Raw genomic sequence first — 24,117 nt, forward strand, 5'->3', positions numbered from 1 at the left:
ATCATCCTCTCAGCGAAATGAGAGATGAGCATTAACGAGACAAACCAGGCAGGAGTCCGAGGGCATCAGTTCCACACATTTAAGACCATTTAAAGGGAACCAGAAAAACTGTCAGGCACATTATTTCGAGGACAACCATGAAGCCATTAATTTCCCCAAGCCAACATTCTGAAAATTAATTCTATTGTATGTCCAAGATATTACCTGGTGAACTTGCAAGATGTAATGGCTATTTCATATATTGCTCTGACATTTCAACTAGTATTTATGACATATTGACAATAACACTTCTCATACAAGAGTTTGGCTTTATTAGTATTAACCGTGCCATAAATAGTTAAATCACCCTTTAAATGCAAAGCTTCAGCAAAGAGAGATTTCTTATTCCAGAGCACATTCTTCTCAACTGAATGAAATCACTACTGCAGAGATTCAGGGCTCACGACAGGCTACCACTCCTGAACTCCTGCTTTTAGCATCACCATCCATTCCAGTAAGCTTTTTACACTGCTGTCAGGACTGTGCTGATCCACCTAGGTTAAGCAATAAGCCACCTGGTTTTTACATGAGTGCTCTGAGGTGCTGCTCCACATAGCAGCTTTGGCTGAGGGAAAGATGCAGATGCCAGGATCAACCCTTTGCTTCCCTTCTTTGCTTCTCTCTCCTCCCCTGTGCCAACACTGACATAGTTCAGGGACCTGAGCAAGCAGAACATGCAGCCAGCAGAAAACAACTGATCAAACCAACTCCCTCAAATTAGATACCTGCTAGGAAAATGAGCAACAATGCCAGAGGAAGAGAAGCATCCTCAGATGTGGAGATGGACGAAAAGGCATTGCAGCGTAGCTGACAGATCTGCATGGCCTGCCATGGAGTTGAACCCCCTCTACACTTCTTCCAGAAGGATGCAACAGGGTAAATCAAGTGACTGCTGAACCTCACTGCCTTACCCTGCTTAAAGGAGCAATATCTTCTGCTGTTAATGTACCCCCATGAAGCACTACTCCCTCAGAAGCATGGCACGGCAACTACAAGTGAAGCCCAGCTTTTCAGCAAGTCATCACATTGCTGGCCACCAGATTTAGCTGCATACTGCACAACTGCTCCGTCTCCCTGCTTGAACCATGGAAATCACAGAATCACAGAATTGTAGGGGTTGGAAGGGACCTCCAGAGATCATCGAGTCCAACCCCCCTGCCAAAGCAGGTTCCCTACACCAGGTCACACAGGTCGGCATCCAGGCAGGTCTTGAACATCTCCAGAGAAGGAGACTCCACCACCTCCCTGGGCAGCCTGTTCCAGTGCTCCGTCACCTCACTGTAAAGAAGTTCTTGCGCACGTTTGTGCACAACTTCCTATGCTGCAGTTTCTGGCCGTTTCCCCTTGTCCTGTCTCCACTCACCACTGAAAAGAGTCCAGCCTCGCCATTCAGCCCCCCACACCTTAGATATTTATAGACCTGGATCAGGTCCCCTCTCAGTCTCCTTTTCTCAAGGCTGAACAGACCCAGTTCACTCAGCCTTTCCTCATAGCACAGATGCTCCAGGCCCTTCACCATCTTCGTGGCCCTCCGCTGGACTCTTTCCAAGAGATCCCTGTCTTTTTTGTACTGGGGAGCCCAGAACTGGACGCAGTACTCCAGATGAGGTCTTACCAGGGCAGAGTAGAGGGGGAGGATCACCTCCCTCGACCTGCTGGACATGCTCTTTTTAATGCATCCCAGTAATGGGAAATGTGTTGTTCCCTTTACAGGTAGGAAAATGCCATGCACCTTTTGGGCAGAGGAGCATGATATGTAAAGGAAAAGGGTGTATCATTCAAGAGTTTCTGGTACTTCCAACTCTGCAGTAATGGAACAGAAGAACGTTGGCAGGGGATAGGTTTCAATCTCTCCTGTCACAATTTTCTTATGTTTTCAGCAATGCATAAGCTGCTAAATAACACTGTTTTTGGACAACACCTGACAGCATCAAACAGAAGACCACAAAACAGGGACAGCAACAGCCCGAATGTGTGTGTTCTGTCCCACTGGTGCTGCAAAGATGTGACATGCATCCCACAGCACCAATGTGAATTTCCTTCTCTTCTGCAGCAGAGAGAAATCAAAGATTGGCCACCTCCTTAAAAGGCTGAGAACTGTCAACTACAAACACCACTACTATAAAAGAAAAGATCTCTTCCTTGGAGGCAAACAGCACTGGCATAAGCTAATAACAGGATACTGAGGATGCATGGAGATGTCACGTTTTGTGGGCATTTTCTCCAGCAGCAGGGTACTGCACTCATACAAAAGCTGACAGGATGATCGCCCTGTCAACAGGAAGGTGACATTTCTGAAGAAGCTGAATGAACGCTGGTATTATTCAGCAGGGACAGATGCTTCTCTCTCATCTTGGTATCAAAAGACAGTGCCAAAAAAATAAAAAGGTGAATGAGCTGTTAAGTGTTCTCTGCAACACAGAACAGCAAGAAAAAAACAGCACACCAAGTACCAGTTGCTGCTATAGCATGTCCTCTGTCAGCCCCCTGACTCTAACACAACAGGACAGAAGGCATGCCTGCCTTTAGCCCAAGGATGTACAAGGGCTGCTCCAAAAGTAACACCTCCCATTTTATTATATTGGCCCACAGCATCACAAGTGGATGTTGGTGGCATGCAAGTAGAGGTTGAATCTTCCCACCAGTATTTCCATTACATTTTGTTGCTGTGTTCCAGATGGCAGCAGAGGGGCAGTCTGACAAAAATCATGCCTGACATGGAGAACAAAGAGTAGATGCTGCTCAGTGAGGCAGTAGGTGATAAATTTCAGCAGTGGTGACTGTGGGTCACCTCCACTGGTGCAGATTTCTGCACACGTGGCATGCAGGTTCTTGTTCACCACTGGTGAAAATATACATCTAATAGTGGTGACTTTGTTGTAAGATAGTGTTTTGCAGCTGAAAATTTTCTCTTTCAAACAGTATTACAGAGCTATTTGCATCCGTTTTACTTTCCGTGGAAATAAATAAGAGGCATTACTTTCACAGCGACCTAGGTGTATCACTGTGCCTCTCACACAACACAACACTTCATATTTTCAGATGGGAGGATACCAAATACACACACTGAACTGCGGCAGAACACTCAGAATTCCTTCGCTGCGCAGTCCTGGAGGAACTATTCACACCAGTACAGCTGTGAGGGCTGTTCTAACAGCTCACAGCTCTCTCTCCAACCAAGTACTCGGTCCTACTCCTCAGAAAGATATTTTTAAGAGGAAGCTTCCCACACAGAGGGTGGTGACACACTGGAACAGGTTGCCCAAGGAGATTTTGGATGCCCTGGATCCCTGGAGGCATTCAAGGCCAGGCTGGATGTGGCTCTGTGCAGCCTGCTCTGGTGGTTGGCGACCCTGCACATAGCAGGGGGGTTGAAAATGGATGATCATTGTGGTGCTTTTCAACCCAAGCCATTCTATCATTCTATAATCCCACCCATTTCCACTTTGAAGAACTAAATTCACTCCATACATAAAATAGCACATTAAAACTGGAACAACTTGCACACCTCTCTTGTTGGTAGGGCAATACAACTACAGGCAAGGCTGGCTCTGGTCCAAATAACTTCAAGCTGTGTTTTACCAAACAAGGCTGTTCTAATATTTTGACAAACTGATTTTTCTGTTTGTTTATTCTCTGGCAGCTAGCTCTAAAAGGTCATTCTGCCTTTCTCCTGATGACTTCAATGTTATTCTTCTATTATTCACAGAGAAGGTCAAAAATATATCCACATGCTCAGTATCTGAACATTGCATGACTTTGAACCACCTCGCTAATATTATACCACAGTGATTTGTGCTGTTATTAGGCAGCACTCAGAAATCCAGCTAAACAACAAAAAAAAAAAAGGACAATTTCCAGCCCACTGTGAGCACACATTATGACTTGGGTACAGAGCTATAAAGAGATAACCTTGCTGTAACATATTTCACATGCAGAGATGCACAATGTGTGTGTGGAAGAGATTATCTGTGTGAATTACAGAGCCACGTAGTACTGTTCCAGCACTATGAATAAGTTTCATTCATTATGATCTACAGGATCATAATGTTTCCCCGATGCACCCCACTACTAACCTACCTCCTCCACGTTTTCACCTTCCCCCAACAGCATTTTAAATTTTTCTGCTCCCCCTTAACACAAATGTAAGGTCTCCCCTTACAAAATTACCCCTGCTTGGAAACACTGCAATGAAATGACTTTGTCTTGGGCTCAGAGATTTTTTTTTAAATTGCAAGGTAAAAGAAATCCATTCCTAGGAACATACACACACACACAAAAAAAAAAGCCATGAGGTTTTGAACAGAGAAATAGATTTCCCCCCTCACCAAGTCAGTCAATGCTCATCTCTTACCCTAAAGCTGCAAGAGATTACAGAGTTTAAAGTGCAGCTTTTGTGCATTGGCAAAGCTATCTGTGGCTCCTGTAGAAGCTTTTCAGGCACCTTCTGACACTCGTGCTGTCACACCAATAGCAATGAGATCTTTACAGTTGGGCTGCTGTGTTTTCCTTGGCATCTCTTTTTTTTGTAGAAAGCTTTGTTACATATTTTCTCCCTAATAAAGAAAGCTCACTCACCCTCTGTATGTGCACACCTACATAGGCTTCTACATAAAAGTTTTATCAATGTTATTTTGTAACAGCCAGCATAACTCAGTCCTGACTTAACCACTCATGAGGAATGAAACCATCACAAGCCCTCACTGATAAGTGGGAATTACCAGCCTTGTCAGTCTGCTTCCCTAAAGAGAAAATCTTGGAGGATTTTTAGTCCCAGGTCTTGTCCTGCTACAGCAAAGTTTGCAGAATTCAAAGCTCTCATAGGATTTCTCAACCTTGTGTATGACAATAAGATGGCTGGAGATACTCACTGCCAAACTCTTTCCTTATGCCCTGAAGCCTAACTCTTTGCTTTGCTGGGGCCAGATAGCTCCAACTTTGTGACACTCTTTCATCTAGAAAAATCTATTATTACCCTCTGTCTGGATATTCCCAATCAAGTTTTTCCAAGAATAATGAAGGAAGGTAAAAATCCTTCACAAAGACATGTAAGTGGATAAGAAGACAGTGGGTGTGATCAAAAAGTCCAAGAAGTGCCTGAAATCACAGCATGCATGGAGTTGGCCATATCTGTGCAAGTAAAAATCCTACGTGCATCATTCTACAGTGTAGCAATCAGATCAATACAATGGGAAAGGCATTACAACAAAGGTGTGATGACAGAAGGACTGACACAATAGAGGTGCTATGAAGGAAGGGAAGAAGATTGCTCACCCATATCAGAAGATCCTAGGTTTGCAGGGGAAAGCTTCACCAAGGAGGGATCTCCAGAAAGAGAACCTTCCCCAGTGGCAGCCAGCCCTTAAACGAGGTCCAAGAGAAGTGCAGCCATGCTCCACCCCTTCCAGCTGCACAGGTGAATTGCCTTCACCTGTGCTCCCAGGGCTGACCAGGTCCTTTCCCCAGGTGCTCAATCAGTGGTTCAGGCCATTAGTCAGCAGTTCCCACACACATAGTCAAATAAGTTTTTAGAGAAACAGGAATAGACCTGTGCCCTACAATGAAAATGTGTGTTAAGTGTTGGAGACAGTATTTTTTAGGAACAGGACAGAGGTGAAATGACTAACATAAATCTCATAAACAACGCCAGGTTTATTTCTTTGACCTCCTCTAGCAAACAGTGGGTGAGTTGTACACTCCTATATGTGAAGACAATTCAAAATTTAAAAAGGAAAATCTGCTAAGCATGTCTTAACCTCACATCAAGAATGAGAGAAAAGATGTGTGACAGACAGCTCCGCTGCTCAGATGCTGTGGTGATAGGCGTGGTACCAAAATAAGTCTAAGCAAGGTTCAGCTTTAGCACACTATGGTTTAGAATAGGAATCAAATAAGGCTTCCCTGAAAACATGCTGGCAGCTACTGTCTCAGCTGACTACAACCAAGGCATAATGACAAGGCAAGACAAGCGATTAGAGCAGTGACACTTTATAAGGCAGGCATGGCATGGGAACATGGAACAAAAGTGTCACTATTTGAAAGCTTCTGCTAAATCACTCAGTAGACAAAAGGAATCAACTTCTCCCAGTATAAGGGTGAATCCATACTTTCTGTCTTGCTGGTATTTAAGCTCTTTGGAATCTAGACGCCTGCTAGAAATGCGTCCACTCACCAAAAGACAACTTCCAGTGAGACTGTCCCTTGAGCATAATAGAACTGTTTTCTGTGGTATTCTGGTTTAAAGAGCTGCTACAAGCTGAAACTGTACCCATCTGAAGGACTCTTACCTGCAAAACATCTTGGATCTTCACCCACACATCAACCATGTCGTAGAGCTTGATATCACCATCGTACTGGCTGCAAGGAGAGGCCACCGTCTGCTGAAGATGTCCAAGGACTATGGAGTGTGCAGCAGCCACAGCATTGAATTTGTCAAAAAGAAGCTCCAGCAGCTCCAGCAGCAACCTGCAAAGGACCAAGACAACCTCCACTCAGTTTTCAGAATTCACTGTAACCCTGTAACCATACTGTAAGGCAGCGCATCAGGGCAACGGGCAGGAATCAGAAGATTTTTACTTCAGATCCAGTTTTGTGACAACCAGGCAATCCACAACGCAGCATCAATCTCAGTGGCCTCTAGGGGACCAGATCAAGTTTCATTCCTCCTTGCTTTCTACCAACTTCCTTTTTGCACTCTCCTCTATACTCAGGCTGCTCATCTCTAACGTGCTCTGCCTGGGGTGCAGGAAAGACAAATGCATTCCTAACGTCAGAACACTTCAATGCTGAGACATTATAGATCATTTTAGGGTTCCAGATAGACAACCTGCTTTTTCTCCAGAAGAGAGGAGTGTCAGTTCAAGAAGCATTTACTTACACACACAAACAGAATGTAAGATACTCATTTTAAATTATGAAATGAGCAGCACAGAATGTTTTAAACACGAAAGATCAAAACAGATTAAACAACATGAAATGTGAAACACAACAGCTCATCAGCTGCTTAAGTTATAAAGATTTTATTACTAAGTGTAAAGGAGCTACAGCTACAACCTCAACACATGACCTGTTCCTATAGCTTCTCTACAACCCAATTACTGTAATCAATGCACATCTGCAAAGTCCTAAATATTCTGTGACAAAGAATCACCTTTGATCATATTATCTAGTAAAAGGAAGACATGGATAATTTCACTGCTTTTTAATGAGCAATTCAAGTCCACACTTAATCCCAACAAAATGTGACGTTAACACTTCCCAAATCCATATGTTAGGTGCTAGTGATCTCTGACAGACAGGCTCCATCCCATTTAACTGAAGCAGTTAGGAATTAACACACACTTGCTGTGTCTCCCCAGCAGAAGGACAGAAGGGCTGCAGGAAAAGCAGAGCTCCCTCCGCTCATTGACCATCACATTGCAGCATTGTGTTAACAGACACCTACAAGGTGTGCTTTCATGCCTTGGCCTCTTCAGTTCAAGGGTGCATACCTCCTGCTACATCAGCTGTTTTAAGCCAGAAGCTAGATAGTTAACTGGAGAAACAGAAAAGCTGTTGCCCATTTGCAAGAATAGCCCGGCGTGATGCTGTGGCTAAAACCACTCATCTCAGCTTATACTTCGATTTTGCCAAGGACAGAGGTTAGCTATTATTTAGAATAACAGTAGTTAAATAAATAAATGAATAGACACAGAAGGTGCATAAGCTCATTACATGTCATGCATCCATGATCATTTGACATAAACACGTATAGTATTATACAGCAGTCTATCAAAGTTCTCACATGGACCATCCCCATCTGCCCACACAGCCCAATGGTTAAGCAGAAAACACCTTGATTCAACTGCAAGAGCTATTGGATAAGTCCAGGAGGGTGCAGCAAGGAACATTTCAAGTGGTCCAGAATATGTTCATGTTAATCATTAGTTATCACTGTACATACAAGATACACAGGGAGGTTAATTAACAGTGGCATACCTTAAGTGACTGTAGAACTAAGACACACATTGAAGCAATCCAAAAGAAACTGGTATCAATATCTATTTCCTTCTTTTAAGAAAAGTAAGGAATCCCTGAAGAGAAAGCACTGAGAGAGAACATACTACTATTTTTATTATTTTTAGTAAGCCCTTATGTATTTATATAAGACACCATCAGGGGATATAGAGAAGCATAAAAGATGTACACAAATGATAAAGGAAAATCTAGCGTGGAAGCCATTCTCTTCCATATAGGTTTTGTTTAAATCTTAATAACTATCCTGTTGAAGCTAAACAGAGAAGTTGCTCCTGTGGAATGACCTACACAGCTCCAGCCTTCTCTGACCGCCCTTGTCTATCACCAGTGTTATCAGTGAAGAAGACAGGGGAATGTGCAGCCAAGGCTGCCTGAAAACCACCTGCATTATTTAAGCAAGTACCTGGTCCAGCGTATTACAGGACACGGGAGAGGTGACTATTGCTACAGAAGCCCCTACAAGATGCACACAACTTCCCACAGGAAGTAACAGAGATAGCTAAAGGAGCAGCTAGGGCAGGTGGCTGCTCAGCTAAAAGAACTGCAGGAGACTTTGGAAAGAAAAAGAATTTCCTTCTCGAGGAACCGACGTGTCATTGACTGACATGCCAACAAGATGGCCTTATGGGATCACATTAATTCTTTGCCACTAAGAAAATTTAGCAATGCAAGCCCAAGTTCTGCTAACATCCCACTGCTAATGAAAATTTAATTATCCACATACCTCATTGTTGCCCCAGGAAAGCACAATTTTGCAGAATGAAACTAGCTGGATTTTTGACAAATTCATTTCTCTTGATTCTAAGTGAGCTTGATCTCACATTATCAACTTGTTTACAAAGCCACTGCTAAAATAGGATTATATTGAACAGTTGTTTGGTTTTCCTATGTTCCAGTTCTCCTAGTACAGACCAGCAGAAATGAAAGCTTCCCCACCCATGTTATTCAGCATCACTAACACAACGTTACATACTCCATTCTCAACCAAAAATCATTTTTCCACTTCTCCCTGTTTTCAAATTAGCCAGCACCTCTTATCTTAATTTTCCTTTCTCTGAAAGTCTTCTAAAACCGCCAGGTCATTTTTGAAACAAGGTGACCTAAAGGAGACAGACACAAGCCGTGTCAGACAGCCAATAAGACAAAACAGCATAAAATGATATGGCCACGATTTTATGCACACGGGGTTGCAGCACCGAGCGACCTAAACAGAACACATACAGACAATGACAGAAGAGTGGCTTAGGCAATTTGTCAAAGCAATCTCATAACCCCTTCATCGAGAAATATGCTAAGTATGTTGAGAGACAGTGACACAGACCCGGAAGCAACTCCTATTGTCTGGGCAATAACGGAGAACAAATTGATGCAAAGTGACTGCTGGCACCTGAGCGAGGTCGCTAATGACAATTCAGGCATTTTAGCAGCAACGATGTTCTCTGCCAGGTCAGAGTGTTGGCATGTATATAATTTCTATACTCATTTGAAATAAAAGGCCAGAAATAGATTACAGGAAAAATGCACTGAGTTCAGGCAATGGGATTTAAGAACAAAACTGGCAATATACCTCTTCCTTCCGGGCTGGATCTTCAAATATAAATAAAGCTAAAGCAATGTGCCCCTACCAAACTCCTGTTCCAGAAATCTGGCCATGTGTGTCCAGATTATTTCTCAAGTCAGCAGCCTTGAGTAACTGAGACCCAGAAGTTCATGAAGACATAGCAATGCTAACATGGACTCCACTGAGTCTCACCCTCCACAATGAATACATGTTTCTAAACATGGAGGTACTGTGCTCTAATGAGCAATCAGATAAATCAATGGCAAATTTAAGCATTTTTTCCATAAACTCATTCCAAGTACAGACGTCTATAAATGTTATAGAACTTACCTAGACAAAAATCTAAGTTTATAACTTTCAAAATGATCTTCTAGCAGGGACAAGAAACTGCTAGGAATCTGCTAATGCCCTTTACCACATTTTAAAATATCCACATCATTCACAATTTATGGGGCAAATACACATGAGTAAAGAGTTAACGTTCATAGAAAAGCAGAGCCAAACATGTTGTCTAGTTAGATCCATACTAAATCAGGTGTACACCATCACTGAACCCAGAAAATCTAACATCAAAAACATAGGCTGTCACAGAGCCGTGCAAGCCTTCCTTTCATGAGCACATTGGTAATAACAAATAAATAAATAAATATCCTGCTGCCACTGCACAAAGGTCCTTCCAATTTCACACCAACTCTCCAAGCAGCCAAACTGCTTACCAAGGAGAGAAGTGCTCAATGCAAGAGACAGTGATAGGATATCCACGACAGAATGGGTCGCACAGTATAAATACTAGAACTGCTGCTTGCACTTGTGTGTATATTCACTAACAAACCCAGTGCCAACACCTTTTTATAGCACAGCCAAGGCTTGCTTCTAGGAAGCAGACAGGGTCTGCCCTGTCTGAAAAAGAATTCAGGAAACTCTGAAGATCTGAGCCAGGAGCCCAATGCGTGCTGGCTCCACAAAGAGCACACTGGGAGATAAGTAAGAGATGGCACTCTTTGGGCCCTAGTTGCTTTGACAAAAATAATAGTCTTGATCTTAAAAAAAAAAAAAAAAAATTGGATGCAATTCATAATGGTTTTCATATACAAATGTACAAGTTGGCCACACAAAAGGTAGTCAAAAAAAAAAAAGAAAAAGAAAAAGAAAGAATGCAAGAACACTGTCTGATGTCTTTGGACTCTGGAAGCCTTTTCCAGAGATTAGTTCTCTCTTGTACAATGAGGGGGCTTTATATTATTTTCCTGATGATTCCCTAAAAGAATTACACCAGAATCTCCACAGGCACATTCATCAAGTGGCATCCAACGTCATCTTTTTCGTAAAGAAAAAGAAGTGAGCCAACCTCAGAGAGTCGACACAATGATGAAGATGCATACAGTGATGCACATCGTTCGGTCTGTACGTACCTAACAAGCAGAAGGGAACTGTCCAGCAGAACGCTCAGCATAAAGCCTCAGCCCCTGCTCTGCCCTTACCTCCTCCCTGCCATCTCATTAGTCATTTTATTTGCCAGAATTGAGAGTTTTGTATGGACATCATACACAGCACAGTACCTGAATACAGGCACTGAGCTCTGAAAGGCATTCACATGCGACTTGTGCTAAGGTGAATTGAAAAACATTTTATTATCATCCTAACATCCTAAAATCCTAACATCTATTAACATCCTAAGGTCAAATAGTCATTGAGGCTGACTGGCTAATGAACAGTTAAGCAGTTTCAGGCTCTGAATTACTCTCAAATTTGGAGTCTTACAGAGCTCTCTTGAAATAGGAGGACCTTGTCGTCCTGGCTTTGTTTTCTTCTTGACACCAGGAAAAAGTCACTTCATTTTGATTTGAAACTGTAGCTAATTGACGGGATGGTATACCTTTCCATACTATAATTTATCCTTTTCAGTATAAATGAATTTACCTGCTTGCTGTAAACTTCCCATGTAATTTTGGCTTAGAATCAGTTCTAATTATCTCCTTACTCAACAGGAATTCAAGACACTTTCCAAAGCTTTATAATATAGGCATCCTAAGGGATCACAAACTGCTATTAATCAAATGCCAAAATCCACTGAAGTTTTTGGTATCTCACCCAGGCCTCTGGGCTCCTTAACATCACTGAAGTATGATCCAACCCAACTTCATCAATTTCAAATGGCATCCAAGAGCCATGTAACCTCTCAAAACAAGAATTGAGAATATGTTAAGTTCCATTTTTGCATCAACAACAAAAGCACTGCTTTTCAACCCTATATATAATTTAATATATAATTTATATATATAATTTTTTATATATATATATAAATTTATATATTAATATATAATATATTATTATATAATTATATATTTAATCGAGATATCAATACCACAACTCTAATTCTAATTCTTCACAGCGTAATTGTTTCCACAGCAATGGCATTTGGAACAGGCTGCCCAGGGAAGTGGTGGAGTCACCATCCACCATTAAAAAAAGGTTAGATGTGGCACTGTGGAAGATGGCTAGTGGCTCAGTGATGATAGGTCAATGGTTGGTAGATGATCTTAGTGGTCTTTTCCAACTGTAGTGATTCTATGATTCTACTCTAAAATAATAAGAGGAATTGGAAAATAATTCTTTACCAATTTTTTCCTCAAGAACTATTTCCACAATAAATATTATGTACAATGAAGACAAATTTTTGTTTTCAGATTTCTTCTCCAGTATTAATTTCTTCTGGTGGTGATCATTGCAATGAGCAGTATCACAAATTAAGAATTCAGCTACAAGCAATAGCTAGCCATTAAATGTTCTGTTCTAGCAAATCATAAAGAACAGCAGAAATGTATTTCTCAGTGGGCTTTCACACTTCGCAACTAATGGAGCTGCAAAACAAATAGATTTTTGGCCATATATTTATTGATATAATTAGTTCCATCTATGATTACAAAGCTTTGCACCTGCATCACCTTAATTAGAATCTACTGCACTTGAAATGAGCAACTGAGTCGAATCTTCTCTTCCCAAGTGCAACACAAGAACATAATATTTGTTTCAGCACCAAGTGTTCTTTATACCATACATACCAGCAATCTGAGACAGCATTACGATTCAATCTATTGTAAAGCTGCTTAAAAATGAAAGGTTTAGGTTAAAAAAAAATAAATAACCAAGTGCTTAACATCACATACCTTTTACTAGTTAAGTAATTCTGCAGAGCTTCTACCTTCAAATCTGGATTTCAAACATGTTTATAGAATCACAGAATGGCTTAGGTTGGAAAGGACTTGAAAGACGACTGAGTTCCAGTCCCCTGTCATGAGCATGATTGTCTACTGCCACATCAGGTTGCCCAGGGCCCCAACCAACCTGGCCCTGAATGTCTTCAGGGATATGGCATCCACAGCTTCTCCAAGCAGCCTGTTTCAGTGCCTCATCACCCTCTCAACATGGAATTTATTCCTAACATATATTCTAAACTTTCACTGTTTAAGTTTAAAGCCATTCCTCCTTGTCCTATCAGTATTAGGCAGTGTAAAATCTTACCCCTTTTCTGCTTATAAGCTCCCTGCGAGTACTGGAAATTTAACCAGAAGACTCTTCTGTGAACAACCACAGAAGGAAGCATCTCCTTTTTCCACAACCTCAGCTGAAAAGCAACAGTATTTCCCCCTTTTTGAATACATTTCCTAAATTCCCAAGCCTTTTAGGTGCTCAAGGTACTTCAGCCCTTCAGAGAGACACAGACATTTCTCAAAAAAATTACTATTTAATATCTCTCCTACTGCAAGGAAAAAAAAAGCCAAACAAACATTGGCATTCCTTCTCCAGACATCTTTTTTGCAGCAATCACATTTCAGTGCTTGAAATATCCTTACCTAGGCTGATTTTCCTGGGAAATATTTTCCCCCCTCTGGTAATCATTGTCTGCCACCTGAGTCGTGGAACGCTTAACAATCTGCTTCAGTTCTTGTTCTAGGCGATCCTGGATGGCTTTCACTGTTTCAGGGATTTTTTTCAGCTTGGCCAGCCCTTTGATGAGTATGCCCATGAAGACAGTGCTGTTCTCCTCTGGATCCAGTTCCATATCTTCTTTAATTTCCAGAAGGCTTGTTTCTCGCACTGGAATATATTTAAGAAGGCATAATCCAAGATTTAAACTACTAGAAACAACACTTGGCAACGAAGTTTAAATGCTTTTTCTGCACGGTGCCATCAGAGAACTCTCAAGGAATAAACAAGGAAACATCAGCACTCAGATTTTAGTTGGGTGGGAGAGGGCAATGGAAGTTTTAGCTTGCTTGGAGGAAACGTTATGTATCTATACATAAACACACCATTGCACATTTGACTGATTTAGAAATAAAGCTTATGGTGTTATGTATTAGTTATGAAGCAGAGGAAGCCTGGTGCAATTAACATATGCATAAACGAGGAGGTGTTCTATCACTATGAATCCCCTGAACGAGTTTCAAGGAGCTAAAAACTACATTTCCAACCCAGCTGTTTTTCTTCATGATATTTTTCACAGGAGAGGAATTTTCATTATAAACACTATCAAGCTTAACAGACTCCTGATAAATTCGGCAAAGTTTACACTGTCGAAGTGAATTATTGTTTGATGTTATCCCATTCTGCTTTATTATGTCTGTCAAGAGGTTGATGAAGTTACCCAAATCTTTTAGCAAAGCTTCCTGAAAGGAAAAACTAAAAGAATTAGAGAGGATATCATAGATACGGTCCTCCTGAAGTGACAGGGACAGCACTGGGAGAAATTCTGTTGCTAAGCGACAAAAGGAGAAAAGCAAGAGGTACCGTGCTTGTTCTAAGTACGTTCATTAATCAACATTTCTTAATTTACAGATAATGCCCAGGAACAACAAAAGGATGTCTCTGCTGAAGACTGAGTGAAGGACTTAATAAACATATTGAGGCGATCCATGGCAAATAAGTGTCTGGAAAGCAAACTGAACTAACTCCTTGTTAACAGGGATAGTGCATGGACAAATGCCACCTGAGCAGTGCCATCCACTATACTGGCTCCTCATATAGGAATTAAGCCAGAATGGCAGTTTCATCTTACTGTTGCTGAAGTCCTGTCAGAGAGCTGTTGGGTGACAGATGACTCCCATGGTATCTACTACTCAACTGCTTATCCAAGAACCTGAATAAATATCAAAAGATCCACCTGTACAATTGAAATAACACGGCAGAAATGCAAAGTGGCATGTGACAAGCAGTGTGCAGCCCTGTCACTGGCCAAAGCTACAACACTCGGCTTTCCAGGACTTGAAGGGAGCTTATAAACGGGAGGGGGAACCGCTGCTTACAAGGGTGGATAGTGATAGGACAAGGGGGAATGGTCTTAAACTGATACAGGGGTGGTTTAGGTTAGATATTAGGGGGAAGTTTTTCACACAGACGGTGGTGACACACTGGAAAATAATGCCCAAGGAGGTTGTGGATGTCCCATCCCTGGAGGCATTCAAGCTGGATGTGGCTCTGGGCAGCCTGCTCTGGTGGTTGGCGACCCTACAGATAGCAGGGGGTTGAAACTAGATGATCATTGTGGTCCTTTTCAACCCAGGCCATTCTGTGATGAACACTCCCAGGAGAGCAACAAGCTCTGTCCAAGTTAGCACAAAAGCAAAAAAAAAAGTCCCAAAGAGCCTGTATGGTACTGCTTTACAAATTGCACCACTACAAATGGATAACACTTATTTCAGTGCCAGCTGACACCAACCTCCTCAGCACAGTGGGCCTTTCTGTCCCGTAATCCCAACAACAGCACCTTGAGCTCATATCAGACTTGCTGCTTACTCTTGTATTTCAACGTGGAAACCAGCAATACTGCTCAGTAAGATGGAGTAAGTACTCTATAAGATCCTTGTACACTGTGATAGAGAATGACATCAAGTTTTGAATAATCAACATAGGAGGCAGAGTGCCTGTGAGATCACAGAGTGCTTTCTTCTCCTCTTGTGTGTATGCTTCTTGCAATTAAAGTCTAATTAAACTTGTAATTTTGCAATTTAAGGGGGTAGATTCAACAAACCCATAAGCACTCAGAATACGCTTATTAAATAAAAATGCAGTGATAATAAAGGAGACATTCTGAATGCACATAAACCATAATACTAATTGTAAGGTATCACAGAAACACGGCTTAAGTTGGAGGGGACCGTGAAGATCAGCTAGTTTCAACCCCCTGGCCATGGGGGCAGGGTTGCCAACCACTGGATCAGGCTGTTCAGGACCCCATCCATCCTGGCCTTGAACACCTTCAGGGATAGATCATCCACAACTTCCCTGGGCACTCTGAGTAAATAATTTCCTCCTAACATCTAACCTAAATCTACCCTCTTATACTTTAAAGCCATTCCCCCTTGTTCTATCGCTATGAGGCCATGGAAAAATTCAGTCCCTCCCCTGCATATAAGCTCCCTTAAGTTATTGGAAGGCCACAAGGAGGTCTCCCCAGAGCCTCCTCTTCTCCAAGCTGAACAAGCCCGACTCCTTCAGCCTTTCTTCATAGGAGAGGTGCTCCAGGTCTCTGATCATCACCCTTCTCTGGACCTGCAACAGCAGTTCTACATCCTTCCTGTACTGGGAGTGTCAGACCTGGATGCAGTACCACAGGGGCATTACAAGGGCAGAGTAGAGGGGGACAATCACCTGCCTCATCCTGCTGCTACCTCTCTGCTGATGGAGCCCAGGATACAGTTGGCCTTCTGGGCTGCGAGACCACGCTGTTGGCTCTTGCCCAGTTTTTTTATCCCTCAGGACACCCAAGTCCTTCTCCACAGGGTTGCTTTCAAGGAGTTCTTCTACCTGTCTGTACTCATATCTAAGACTGTCCCAACCCAAGTGCAACACCTTCTTAAACCTCATTAGATTCTCACATGCATACTTTTTGAGCATGTCCAGGTCCCTCTGGCTGGCATCCCTCTCTTCTATTGTATCAACTGCACCATTCACCTTGGTGGCATCAGCAAACTTGCTGAGAGTATGCTCAATCCCACTAGCTACGCCACTGATTAAAATGCTGAAGAGTACTGCTACCAGAACAGGCCCTCTCATGACCAGCTTCCATCTGGACATTGAGCTGTTGACAACAACCCTCTGGCTGTCTCAGATCACCTGCTCATCTCTCATGTGCCTTAACATCTCTTCCAGGAGGATGTGCTCCATGATCCTCCCAAGGACAAAGGTGAGGCTCACCAGCCTATTGTTCCCCAGGTCTTTCTTTCTCCCTTACTTGAATACAGGAGTGATATTTCTCTTTTTCCAGTCACCAGGGACTTTGCCTGACAGCCATGATTTTTCAAATACAATAGAGGGCAGCTCAGCAACCACATCAGCCATTTCTTTCAGAATCCTGGGATGCATATCATCTGGCCCCATAGACTTGAAAGCATCCAGCTTCATGAGATGGTTGGGGACTTGCTCTGCTCTTATGCTGGGAGGGATTTTCTTCCCTGCTTAGAAGTTCTAGAACAGAAGAGGTATGAGAAGGCTGACTAGCTGTGAACACCGAGGCAAAGAACTCATTAAGTACCTCAGCCTTCTCCATGTGTACGGATGTTAGCTCTCCATTTTCATTCATCAGAGGAGGAATGCTCTCCTTTGACTGCCTTGTCTGCCAATGTACCTAAAGAATCCCTTCTTGTTTTGTTGTTTTTTTTTTTTTCACCTTCCTTGCCAAGTTCACTTCCAACTGCATCCCTATATTCTTCCCAGGCCAGGCCAAGCCACCAGGGAGGGCATGGTCACTGCAGCCCAGACTGCCTCCAATCTTAGCCTCTTTTATGATCCCTTCTGCATTGCTGAACATCAGGTCCAGCAACACCTCACCTCTGGTGGATGTGTCCAAGACCTGAACCAGGAAGCTGTCATCCATGGACACCAGGAGTCTCCCAGACTTCTTGCAGCTCACTGTGCTGTTTTCCCTGCAGATATCCAGGTGGTTGAAATCCCCCACCAGGATGAGACCCTACACAAAGGACATCTCTTGCAGATGATGCAAGAAGGACCACTCAGCAGGTTCCCCTTTATCAGTTCGCTTGTAGTAGACCCCAACCACCTGATACCCCTTATTAGTCTGGTCCAGTTTTAACCCACAAGCTCTCGACCTTTTCATGAGCTGCTCAGGCACAGCTCCTCACAGATTATCCACTTTTTAATACAGAGGACAACTCCACCAGCCCTCCTACCTCACCTATTCCTTCTATAAAGCTGAGAGCCCTTTATCATGATATTCCAGTTACATAAATCATCCCACCATGTTTCTGTGATAGCAGTAAGACTGTAGTTTTCCAACTGCACCTCTGATTCCAGTTCCTCTTTATTTTTTGTGCTGTGTGCATTGGTATCAAGACACTTCAGCTGGGCTTCTGGCTGTGTTGTCTTCTTGGAGGAAACCTCTGGGAAAAACCTGAGGCACGCATTTCCACTCAAAGCTCTCATCTCTCACACACCTTTCAACCCATGAGGCTGCAAAGCACTTTGTGCACTGTGCATGTGGTCCACTTGTTTTGTTTGCTACTTGTTGTTCTTTATAAACCACAGCGTGCCAGGCACAAACAAAGAAAATGAGCTCCTTGGAACAACAGCTGTGGAAAAGACATTGGAAATGCTGGAGGAGAAAAGGTTCTCACATACTGTTTAAAAGTAAAAATGAAAATCTTGTTGCTCCGAGTTCAGTGCACAGCATTCAGAGCCTAAACAACCTTTCAGGCAGGTCCTCACCATTACACCACAGCACCTTTGTAAGGGGGGGCTGTAAATTACTCTTAATATCACGCAATGAAAATGAGAGAGAGGAAGCACTGCTACATCCAAATGCGAGGACAACATTTAAGAGGAATGAAGGCAGCAATCTTTCTGAGAATTCTGCCATCACATGAACACCCTTCCATTTTCAAAAAGAGCAAACCAATTTTGAAACACCCTTTTATACTCAGGACAATGATTTACGTCTCTTACAAATAACAGCACACTTCAATACCTAGTAGCAACACACCAGTATATACATTCTGTTAGATCTTATCTTTTGATAAAACAGTAGAAATTTTGTTTCCTACACATTCTGCCTATTAAAGAGATATTCTGGGTAGCCTGGGGGGCCCATTTATCTACAAGATCCGACAAGATCCCAACCCTGGGATACTGAAGATGTCCCTTTCTTGTGTCTTCCCTACCTCAAACATCCCCTTCTACAATTTAATGTCATCAAGGGGTTATTCGACCACAAAGCTCTGGGCCACAAATCCGTCCCTCACCTCTTCAAAAAAAGCACGAAAGCAAACCAACATTTACAAAGTTCACCTTTAAAACACACATTACTTCCTGGGGGCTGAGGAGCTCCATGGGTGAAAGACGATATCCACAAATAGCCTCTGCATGCTCCATCTATATTTATTCTTAAACTGTGATTATGAATAATTCTGTCATTTGTTGGGATGTGGACAAAAGCATAAGACTTCCTTGGTTTCAACATGCACCAGATTCAACCTAAACTGCATCTGTATAATGCATGCTCTCTCTTTACAGAGCTAATTTTAGTTCATGCCATAAGCACCTGCTTTATGCAGAGAGCCCATGAACGATTAAGTTATTCCTTCAATGCTTGTCTTTATTAATTAATCTGTATTGTGGGACTGCTGTTTATATTTGGTTACCATCTTTTTTTTTTTTAATAAAAAGAAGGGAAAAAGTAATTTTAATTAAACACAACTTTGAATCACAGCTTCATTAAGGTTGGAAAAGAACACTAAGATCATTTAGTCCAATCATCCACCCACCACCATTACTGCACACTAGACCATGTCTCTAAGTACTACACCCACCCTTTTCTTGAACACCTGCTGAGACTCCACCACCTCCCTGAGCAACCTGTGCCAGTATCTCACCACTCCTGAGAATAAATTCTTTGTAATACCCAGCCTGAACCTTTCCTTCATTCACAAAATAATACAGAAACACCAAATAACAACCCCACAGGATGTTTTCAGTAACAACAAGAACTAAATTTCACAGAGTTCCAGCTTGGATGAGGCTGAAGGCACCTTGGGTCATCAATATATTTACTGATGGTGCAAACAATTCCTAATGAAGATGTTAAACAGGAGTGGACCCAGACCCTGGGTGACTCTACTCATTGCCAGCCTTCCCCACCCTTTCAGAGTGTAATAATGAATAAAATAACATGAAAAAAATAATATTCCTAGCTCCAGATTCAGCTGTCTTTATTATCTCCACTGTAAGGATGCCTTTAAACTTCAATTTATAACTTTAAACAGATCTTTGTCATATTATTTTGCTGTATCAGCCTAATGATCAACATCTGTATATAGGCCCATATAAACCAACTTAAAGAGAACAACAACTTCAAGTAGCAGTGTCTTTGCCACAACCTCTCTAATGAAGCACAGAGACATTTTCAGATGCTTTACAACACGAGAGTTGGGTATTGGAAAAAACCACTCAACTCCATGTCTAAGCCAAAATCCATATCCAGTTCAAATCACCAGAAAGTTTAATCATGTGCATCATTGATTTATCACCTCCACAGACAGAAAGGGAGAGAAGTTTTCCTGCTTTGACAATACCCTATAAAAACATCTGCTCCAACCGATGATACTCTAATCTGTGCTGTTCTGCCATTCCACAAGAAATCTGCTGCAAGAGACATTTCAATATCACTGATCCCCAGAAAAGCTTATGTTGATAACTCATTTAAGTGTAACAGGCCTAAGAAAAGATTCTTGGGTCTTGTTTTTCATTCCAATGAATCTTCAAAATTTGCTGCTACTTATTACAGATGTGCACATTTATGGGCAACCACTAAAATTTAACATACTATTTTCCATGATTCATGTCCTTCCAGATGATAAATTCTGTGTCTTTGATACTTTCAGAGAAAATAATGCCAATTCACAGTCTCCCAAAGGCATGTGATATCTGAAGAAATTTAACCTGCTAATTGTGGTGCTGAATCCTTTTTTTGATCTGTAAGTGGAGATAACAGGCAGCAAATGGGCAGTTCCTTCAGAAATGGTCCCTTAAAGATTTTGATCATTTCCTGACCTGCCTTAGTACCAAGACCAAAAGAAAAAAGACCTAAGAGATCAATAACCTCAAAGCCTGAAGGCAAATCTCCAACTGTGACTGATACAGGTCTATGTACAGTTTTTAAGACAGTAGTCTTCCAAAAGCAGAGATGTTGGAATTTGACAAGGCCACTCTCTCAAACCTACTGTAACCTCATTTAAGAAAACTGTACTAAGCAACCCTATGAGCCACTCTGAAAATCCACCCCATGCACTGTTTCCAAGTTCCAAAGAAAAAAAAGCATAGCAGTCAAATAACTTCATGACTGCATACAGAAACAACTAATCAAATTCTTCAAGAAGGGAGACAAGTATTCCTTTTGGATTTCACCACGTGGATCTAAAGCTCTCTCCATTTTCCCTTTCCTCCTCTAAACACACATGCATTACGTGTGTCTGTGCTCAGCATCAAGCCAGAATGTGAACCATTGGTGAAGATCAGTGAGAAAGCACAGCCCTGCAAAACAGCACATTAAAAGTTACTTCACAGGCTTTCATGTTTGTTGTGCAGTAGCAAAACAGTCTTAAACTGCAGGAAAAGCCTTCCTCCTTAAGTAAGTAGGCACAAAAATTTACCCTGAAACAATCAAGACAAACTGTGCTTTTCACACTGCACTATAATGACAGCAGGAAAAAAAACACAGATTCACTGCTGGGTTCCACCACCTTCTGATTAAGTCCTCAATTGGACCTGTGCAAAAGCAAAACAGCTCACAGGACAAGTCAGGTTTAGCAAGAGGATTTAACTTTTAGTGTGAATGCTTGAGAAAAAAAATCACCCTGCTGGTGTCAAATCCCCAAGTGATATTAATAAAGAAAAAACACTTTTATTTATTTATTGAGCATGCTTAAGGTGGAATCAACTGTGACACCAAAAAGGGAATGTCAGAATGGTATTTTTGGAGCACCTTTAAAAGTGGACCTTAAAGCTCCAGGATTCCTCAGGGTATTTCACAGGTATCCCCATGCTTCCACCTACACAGAGGGACTTGCACTCTTGAGCAGTAACCACACATTTAATCTTTGAAGCCACCATACTGATTGGATCTGGAAGCTTAGTTTTTCTCTTGTTGCTGAGGAATATCCATCACAGAAGAATATCACCTACATAAAATTTACAAACCCCATCCATAAGAACATGTTACCAACACTGTTTCCACTTCAGGTTGCCTTCTGTTGGCTTTCTAAGATGCAATTTCATGAGTTTTTCAGGAAAGAAATCTCCTAGGTTTTCTGTGTACTGAGTGAGAACATTTTATAGTTCCAGGAAGAGCCTGGCAAGGCAGAAGCTGCCATAAATACGCTTCAGAATAGAGAAAGTTCATGCAGAGAAATAAAATTTAGAAGTGAATTTATTTCTCTGAACTGGCATGAAGGGAAAGTGCTGCCATGAGCTGCCGTTTCTACAATCCTCAGGTGAATGTTACCAAAGATTCTGTTTATTTTAAAGTGCAGGAGGAACTGCTTTAATTTCCTTATAAAGATTCTACAGCACAAAGTAACGTCTCTTTTGGGAAGCAAATGCAGAAAGGACTCAAAAATGTTGGCATCTTCTTTGCTGAGATAGGTTGAATGAGTCAGTGCTTCATAGTGGTGTATATTAATATGCATGGCCACTTCGTTTCATCAATAAAAAGCTAAAGAACCTCAATGACTAAAGGCAGAAACAGCTTTCATTATGCACACACATAAGTTTTAAATTTCTAATAGTTTTGCAGCCCTGGAAAAGACTACTTTTAAATAAAATTATCTGGGAAAAAAAGTACATAAGTACATTGTGAGCTTCAAGCAAAACCATATGCATGCTTCATGCTGACCAAACGTTTGCTATTATATCCTCTATCTTTCCCATTCTGAAGGACACTTGCCCAGCACAACACTGTGTAATAGAGTGAAACAAGGATCCAGGTGAAAGATTTTCTGGTGCAATGAGCATGAACAGGAAAAGATCTGAACAAATGAGAGGTTTGATGGCAGATCCTCAGATGATGTATAACAATTTACATCAGTTGAGAATGAAGCTATCAAAGCCTTGTTTTCAGGTGTTTGGAGTCAAAGCAGCCATGCTGTTTTATGCCCACAACCAACCTATTTCTTAGAGATCTCTTTGTATTTTTACCTGTTGCTGGTATCTTTGCACGTCCACTCAAACACTGCACAAAATAACTTTATCAGAGAATCTTAGAACAAGAAATGTCATCAACACTGCATCAGATCTGAGATGCCTAAAATACATAAATCAAAAAACAATCTCTCTCATCCTTATTAACTCTTCTGTTCTTATTTTTGTCTGCTTAATTCCATTTTTCCTTGCCAGTTCTAGATATTAATGAACCCTTTCTCAGTCTCAGCAGGTGAGATGAGAATTGGTTGGGCTGTGAAAGTCTTCAAAGATGAAAATGTCAAAAAAATAATTTCAAAGCAGATTTAAGATTGTTGTTACACTAGCAATAAAAAAAGAAAAAGAAGACAAAAGATGATGAAGGATAGGGATTCCATTTTTCAACAGGCGCATCTCCAGCTGTCTACTCCCCATCAATAAAACACAATGGGAGATTCCTATCAGCTCTGCAACTTCAGACTTTTTTCTTCATTATTATCACTATCATTATTTTGCTAGGAGGATTCATGGTTTAGATGGAAAACTATCAGCAATGGCAGATATTACACAATTCACTTACAGCAAAAGTAGTAGGCCTGGGGCCCTCAGCACAAGGAGGATATGGAGCTCTTGGAGCAGGTCCAGAGGAGGGCTACTAAGATGATCAGAGGGCTGGAGCACCTCTGCTATGAAGTAAGGTTGAGGGAACTGGACTTGTTTAGCTTGGAGAAGACTCTGGGGAGACCTCATTGTGGCCTTCCCTTATTTGAAGAGAGTGTATAAACAGAAGGGGTGTGATGCTTGTGAAGGTTGGATAGTGATAGCACAAGGGGGAATGGTTTTAAACTACGACAGGAGATTTAAGTTAAATATTAGGAGGAAGTTTTTCCACTCAGAGAGTGGTGAAGCACTTGAACAGGTTACCGAGAGAGGTTGTGGATGCCCCATCCCTGGAGGCATTCAAGGCCAGGCTGGATGTGGCTCTGGGCACCTTGGCCTGGTGGTTGGCAACCCTGCACACAGCGTAAGGGTTGAAACTGGATGATCACTGTGGTCCTCTTCAACCCAGGCCATTCTGTGATTCTATGAAAAGTAGGTTAACATTTACAGTGGTGGGAACAGCATACAGCTGTGCATGGTTTATTCTTTTATCTCCCCAAATCATGTGATTTTGGAAAGAACTGAGCTTCACTGTTTATATGGGTTAAGTACAATAATTCTGACAGTGACGCTCAGAATTTTTGCATGCTTTTTATCCTAGGGTTCCATGATGAAGCTGCTCTTTCCAGCTTTGTAAATTTGTATTGGCACAT

At 41.8% G+C, this 24,117-nt stretch overlaps 1 protein-coding gene across 4 annotated transcripts in view; it reads right to left on the bottom strand.

Annotated features, from left to right (window-relative positions):
• EXOC4 (exocyst complex component 4) overlaps positions 1-24,117 on the bottom strand; it is a 398,652-nt gene that overhangs the window by 327,444 nt on the left and 47,091 nt on the right. For all 4 annotated transcript variants that reach the window (XM_048925488.1, XM_048968403.1, XM_048967537.1 and 1 more), the window contains exons 6-7: positions 13,471-13,714; positions 6,327-6,504 (exon numbers count right to left, since the gene is read on the bottom strand). In XM_048925488.1, coding sequence (XP_048781445.1) covers positions 6,327-6,504; positions 13,471-13,714 — 422 coding nt within the window. The remainder of the gene's footprint in view (positions 1-6,326; positions 6,505-13,470; positions 13,715-24,117) is intronic.

The sequence above is a fragment of the Lagopus muta genome, chromosome 1 (genome assembly GCF_023343835.1).
Source record: "Lagopus muta isolate bLagMut1 chromosome 1, bLagMut1 primary, whole genome shotgun sequence".
Taxonomy (NCBI): Eukaryota; Metazoa; Chordata; class Aves; order Galliformes; family Phasianidae; genus Lagopus; species Lagopus muta.